The sequence below is a fragment of the Penaeus vannamei genome, chromosome 30 (genome assembly GCF_042767895.1).
Source record: "Penaeus vannamei isolate JL-2024 chromosome 30, ASM4276789v1, whole genome shotgun sequence".
Taxonomy (NCBI): domain Eukaryota; kingdom Metazoa; phylum Arthropoda; class Malacostraca; order Decapoda; family Penaeidae; genus Penaeus; species Penaeus vannamei.
In genome coordinates, this window is record NC_091578.1 from 12,753,252 (window position 1) to 12,760,751 (window position 7,500).

The 7,500-nt window shown below is 30.9% G+C and overlaps 1 protein-coding gene across 3 annotated transcripts in view; it reads right to left on the reverse strand.

The window, feature by feature from the left end:
- Positions 1-5,809: 5,809 nt before the first annotated feature.
- Positions 5,810-7,500, reverse strand: part of veli (L27 and PDZ_signaling domain-containing protein veli) — a 12,473-nt gene continuing 10,782 nt past the window's right edge. For all 3 annotated transcript variants that reach the window (XM_027371729.2, XM_070143074.1, XM_070143075.1), the window contains one exon: positions 5,810-6,842. In XM_027371729.2, the coding sequence (XP_027227530.1) occupies positions 6,823-6,842 (20 nt within the window). In that variant the 3' untranslated portion in view covers positions 5,810-6,822. The remainder of the gene's footprint in view (positions 6,843-7,500) is intronic.

The following is a 7,500-nucleotide window of genomic DNA, read 5'->3' on the forward strand; positions in this document are numbered from 1 at the left end:
CACTGACATTCTTTGTCTCACTATGTTTCATGCCACTGAATGTTTAATATCCAGTGTAAAATGTTATATCTGTATATAAATAATGGAGACCAAATGTAAGTTTCATGATTTCCCCAACTAGGAGTTACGAAGTCCAAAACAGAGCAAAGTGTTTACAAAGTGCCTTTGTAATGATCTCATATCATTGTGCATTAGCGAACTATGGAGAGAGAGAGAGAGAGAGAGAGAGAGAGAGAGAGAGAGAGAGAGAGAGAGAGAGAGAGAGAGAGAGAGAGAGAGAGAGAGAGAGAGAGAGAGAGAGAGAGAGAGAGAGAGAGAGAGAGAGAGAGAGAGAGAGAGAGAGAGAGAGAGAGAGAGAGAGAGAGAGAGAGAGAGAGAGAGAGAGAGAGAGAGAGAGAGAGAGAGAGAGAGAGAGAGAGAGAGAGAGAGAGAGAGAGAGAGAGAGAGAGAGAGAGAGAGAGAGAGAGAGAGAGAGAGAGAATGGCATCAAGCAGACTATAACCTATAACGAGAATGTTATTGACTGGTATCGGTCGCGGTCTTGTATGTGTATGGGGAATAAAATTCTATACATACAGAGCCCCTACAAACGCTCATTGGGGAATGCTTCAATATTTGAATTCCTGGTGTTTTATTTATTTTTTTTTTCTCTCTCTCTTTTAAGCTGTCAAAATTTTAGGGATAAACGCACATATACGCAAGGTTTAGATATATTTGAATGATTATATCGATAAATATCTTATCAAGGCCAACTCTTAATGGTACCAACATTGCGATTTTGTCTTTGTGAATTTGAAAAAATTTACTCTAAATAAATCATGTCCGCCGAGTAGTAGTTCCATATACGCGCAGGTGCCAATGCTCACTTTTCTTCTCTTTTCTGTTCCTGATGAAACGTTAGCTCTGCCATTTCAACTCTAAACGACATGAGACACCTTGTCTCTATCTGACCATAGGTATAGTTATTACTATTACTAATGTTCCTAATTCTAAAACTCGTGGCTGCTGACGCCAATGCCCTTGATGCTGTAAATGCTGTGCTGCTGTTGACGTTACTGATGCCGCTAGTACGGCTAACAGTACTTTTCTTGGTACTCCTACTGTTACTATGACTGTTACTGTTATAAATACTGCTGTTGGTATTAATATTGCAACTTCTACGAATACTACGCTGCTGCTAGTAGTGCTGCTACTACTAAGACTTCTACTTCTACTGCTTGATAGTAATAATTATAGCTATTACTACTACTAATGATAATGATAATAATAATGACAATAGTACTAATGATGACAATAACAGTAAATAATACTGATACTACTACTACCACTACTACTAATAATGATTACAAATATCATTATGATAAAGATGATGGTAATAGTATTGATGATAATACTGATATAAAGGATTATGATAACAATAAGGATTATATTATAGTACTACTTATGATAATAACGACAACAATGATAATGATGATATGACAATGATGATAATAATGATACAACAATGATGATGATAAAAATGATTATCATAACAGTTGTTCATGATGATAATAACAATAATGATAATGGCAATAAGACTAAAATGATGATAATAACAAACATAGCAATAATGAAGATAATATTAACGACATTGGTAGTAATAGTATTGATGATGACCATGATAATAACAATAACAATAATTATAACAATAATAATAATAATAATAATAATAATGATAATAATAATAATAATAATAATAATAATAATAATGATGATGATGATACTACTACTACTACTACTACTACTACTACTACTACTACTACTAATGATAATAATAATAATAATGATAATAATAATAATAATAATAATAATAATAATAATAATAATAACAACAATAACAATTATAATAATAACAATAATGATAATAATAGTTTCAATAATTTCAATAATGGTAATAATAATAATGATAATAATAATAACAGAAATAACAAAAACAACATCAATGTTGACAGTGATAATGATTATGATAATGATAATTACGATGATGATAATATTAATAATGATAATAGTAATAATAATAATAATAATAACAATAATAACAAAATAACGATAACAATTTTGCCAGTTGTGCAATTATGATAATAATAACAAAAATAGCAATGATAATATTGATGACAACAAGAACAATAATAATACCAATTATATACACAATAGTAATAATAATGGCAATGATTATAAAACGAATAATAATAATAATAACAATATTACATCCATTAATGATGATGATGATAGTAATAATGATGATAATAATAATAATAATAAGGACAGCAAGAATTATAAGAATAAGAATAAGAATAATGCTGAAGATAATGATGATGCTGATGAAAATATTGATCATGAAAATATCAATGATAATAATAATAATTATCATTATAATGATGATGATAAGGATGAGGATGACGATGATGATGATAAGGATTATAATGATAATAATAATAATAATAACAATGATAATAATGAAAATAATAGTAATAATAATAATGATAGTAATAATAATAATAGTAGTAATAATGATAATGATAATGATAATTATTATCATGATTATAGTAATGATGATGATAGTAATAATAATAATAATGATAACAATAATATCAATAATGATGATGATGATGATAATGATAATAATGACAATAATGATAAAAAATGATAATGATGATGATAATAGTAATAATAACAACAACAACACGAACAACAACAACAACAACAACAATAATAATAATAACGATAATAATAACAGCAACAATAACAATAACAATGTAGGTGACATAATGATAATCATAATAATGATAATCATGATGATGATAATGACAATGATAGTAATAATGATAACAATAATAATAATAATAATAATAATAATAATAATAATAATAATAATAATAATAATAATAATAATAATAATAATAATAATAATAATAATAATAATAATAATAATAATAATAATAATAATAACAACAATAATAATAATAATAATAATAATAATAATAATAATAATTGTAATAATGATAATGATAATGATAGTAATAATGATAATGATAATAATAATGATAATAATAATAATAATAACAATGATAATAATAATGATAATGATAATAATAATAATAATAATAATAATAATAATAATAATAATAATAATAATAATAATAATAATAATAATAATAATAATAATAATAATAATAATAATAATAATAATAATAATGGTAATAATAATCATGAAAATAATACCGATAATAACAATAATAATAAAGATAATAACAATAACAATAATAATAACTGAACGATTATTAGACATAAGTCATAATATCATAGGGCTTAAAATGAATAAGCATATGGACTCCTAATACATCACATTAATCTGAATGCGCTGATAAATTAATTCTTGATTAGTTCCCCTTCAGTAAAAGAAGCATCAGTTTTCTTTGAAAGAAATTGTTTCTTTTATTTTCGGTTTAAGGAAAGCATACACTAAGTAAGTTATTATTATTATTTTTTTATTCATATATTTTTATTTCTATTTCTATTTTTTGATAACCGAATGTTCGGGCACATTACGAAATCACTTCCTTTGATATCACACGCACGCACGCACGCACGCACGCACGAGATGGTAGTCTACAAATACTCCCTATTCACAATGAGCTGATCACAGCATATATTTTCCAGTGAAAATAAATGTATGTGTAAGTGATGTAAGTGTGTGGGTGGCTGCTGCTGCTTGTGAAGCAGAGAGACCCTGTTACTGGTGGTGCAAATGTTGAATATTTTAAAGTTTAATGTTTTAAACAAATTAAACAAATAAATGTGCTAGGCATCAAATGTCAAATAGCACTATGGTAAAGTATTTAGCTGGAAAGGGTAAAGATTAGGATAAAATGTGTTAGATGTCAAAGATTAGTGATCGTTAAAGGATAGTAAGGCAGTGAAAAGGGAATAGAGGGAAGGAAACTAGAGCAGAAATTAATAGAAAGGGGAAGATTAAGGGGGTAGAGCGATTGAGTGAATAGCATTGTATCTCTGACTGGGGAAGGAATAGGGACATTGTTCAAGGGTGGCTGTTGGAGAAGTTGGCAGAGAAGAATCCGGGGTATGAGAAAGGGGACTGGGGAAGGTGGTGCTTGGGCAGGAATATGGCTTCAGTCATTTATGTCTACCCTGCCACTTTAAAACATGTGGCCACCATCCCTATGAAAATCAGCTGTTACCAAGTGTGAATGGGCTTGTAGAAAATGAGCTGATGACCAGAACTGCATTGGTGGGCAATTCCTGTTAATCCTATCATTCATCTGTATGATATGGTGTAACATTAGTTGTTTAGTTACTTGGACTTAACTAAAGTGCATAATTTTCATTTTTGAGTACTGGATAATGGTTACAAAGCAAAATAAATATGGTATACAGCAAAGGTCATAAAGCCCTATAAAAAGGGTAAAGAGTCATTGAAGATTAAATGTGCTACATTTTAAAAGTTCTTTAGCAGGAAGGGGTATAGGGGGAAGATGAGCGGGAGGATGGATGAAAGTCGGCATGTCACTCTGAGTGTAGATAAAAGGGAGGGGGGGGGGGATGATGTGTAGGCCTGTTAGCTTTGGTCATAAATAGATAAGTTTTGGATGTTCTTAAGAGTTTCTGAAGTAAAGAGGTGGATGTAGGAGAGGGTGCAATGGAAGATGGGGTGCAACATTTAATTTGTTTCATCCGCTGAGTCAAATGAAGAGGAAAGGTAGGTACCAGTGAAGTTGTGATTGGAGTGTTTGGATTTTGTCTGGATTTAGACTAGTGGTAGTAGGAAGCATGTGAAAAAAATTGTCTTTGTGCTTTCCGTGTAGGCTCACATAATGCGAGTCTGAATTTAAGAATTGCCACCTGACTCGACAAGTAGGGCAGCCCCTATGAAATAAATCATGGGAACTACTACAACTGGCACATGTGCATGATTGTAAAGAGCAGTTTGATTGGTCATGACTAGGCTGGGCACATAGAGGGCATTCAGCAGAGAAGTCTAGACACCAACAATTCTGACATTGAATGGAGCGGGGTTGATATGGTCTTACAGGAAGGGACTCTGCCAATATAAACATCATGGGGGAAGTCATATCTATAGAAAGTCATCTTGGCAATATTGGTGGATTTATGGTGTAGCATTGTATTGATAATGCAACATAGTCAATGAAAGAGGTGAGCAAGCCTTCTATACAGTCTGACCAATCTTTGTCGTAGACAAGACAGATGGAAAAACTCTTGGTACAAGTATTGAGGTAGGGACAAGTTGGGCATGAACGAGTTTACCATTGAAGTCAGTCAAAGGAGATAATGCTCTAGCTTAGGATCTGGATGCAACTGTGACTAGTCGCAAAGGAAACTTTGCCTACTTATTTTTGGAGGTATAGCTGGAAGAGGAGAGATTACAAAAAATCAATCTTATTTGACTGGCCTAACCAGAGTATTCAATAGATTTGCACAGCTCTCAAACCTTAGGAAGTGGATAGTAGAAAGGGGGTTGGAGAAGAGAAGGAAAAGGAAAGGGGGAAAAGAGAGAACCATACAAAATTGGTCATGTTGAGGGCTGAGGTCTGGCGCAGGGATCCCCAGCATTTGACCTCGGTTTCCGTCCCCATCCATGGCAACAATGGGTATGGGATTGAGAGTTGTTTTTAAATAAGTGATATTTACATTCAATTATACAAATAATTTTAATTGATAACATCAGTTCATTCCTACAGAAAATAAACACTTTTCTATTACGGCTGTATTAACACAGGGAAAGAAAACTAAATTCATAGTTATAAGTATATTTGATATACGTCTATACCATTTCATAATATATCAGTACATATCAGAAATCTTGATTTATTCATGAAAAATGAAATTTGAACAAACGTTCAATCTAACTGCAATAAATGGAAATGCATAATGATGAACTAAGATTAGCAATCAAAATACATGAAATATATTCTTTAAAGACTAGCTGAACACAGTTAACGTGTCAATCCTGTTCTCCATTACTGAACCAACATAACTTATGTGGTATTATATATATGACACAGATACATATTTTGATTGGTCAATATCCAGTTTCTATATGCAAGTATTTTTATTTAAAAATGATATGTTAAACTTACAGCAAACAATTCATGCCAAGGAAATGAAAATTAAAAAGAAAATGAAAAAAACATTTGAACTGACACAAGCATACACTCATACATACTCTCATAGCTGCCCTTACCTTTAAGAACAATGGGAATTTACACACATGCTTTCATACACATGAAATATTATTGGTTTTCTCAAACTCTTGAATAGAAAGTCATCAATGATGTTTTAGTACATTAATATACATTAAATAGTTTTAAAATGACAAATAACACTGACTCCTAATATCAGGTATAATCGGGTTAAAATTTGTTTTTTGAAGAAGTTAAATCTATACAAATTTCAGTCTGTATAGCAAGATGAAAAATATATCTAAAACAATCGAAACTAGAACAAAACTGGAAAATAAGCAATCCTTAAAAAGATGAAGAATATTACATTACAATCTCTAATTCTGAAAGCCTTTACAACACAGGATGTGATATCAACATTACACTGAAGGATTTTTTTCTCTCTACTCGGGAACAGACTAAAGGGACTGTCAATGGATTACAAGAAACCCAGCTGAGAGGGGTAGGGATGGCTGGTGGGGTATTGGATGCACAAGACATACGAGTTAAAATGTTCATGACTAAAGATTACAAATTGGAAAGAATGATCATCTTTGGTCTGGAGCTGCAACCTGCTGTGGCATCTTTAATTCCACTGTCCTCCACCTGAAACAGAAAGGGGCAAGATAAAACAATATATACAAACCATCATGCATGGTCTTTAGAATACATCCACTCCTGCTATATAACTCAAACAACAAAAAAGAAATCTTTCACTTCATAAAGAAAAACAGTAAATAATAATCCTCTAATTCAAAAAGCCTATCCACACTAATACTGGCCTAGTCTCTACATATTGGAAAAACCTCTCTCCCTTCTTACCACCCACCTACAGAATGAGACCCACAACAAACATTTGGGGGACCATTCCTAGTCCTGAATTCCACACAGACTCCTTGGGGTGAAAAGTAACATGAGCTGTTGACATGTCAAAGTTCAGGAATTGTCATCTATGCCTGAACACTATAAAACTACAAACATTAAATAAATGACAAAAAAAAAAATCAAATAAAATTCAAATAACAAAATAAAACATGTATATTCATCATTCATTTGTGTATTTCTCTTTACAGGAAAACTTTACTTACATACACCTAACCTGAATTAGGTAAATTGATTTTATAAAGATTTTAATGCAATTAATGTAATTAATATATATATATATATATATACATAAGAAAATTCATATATTCTGATTTATAAATACATTTTATCCCCTTTAAAGAATCTATGCACTTATTAACTAATTAACAGTAATATTTCA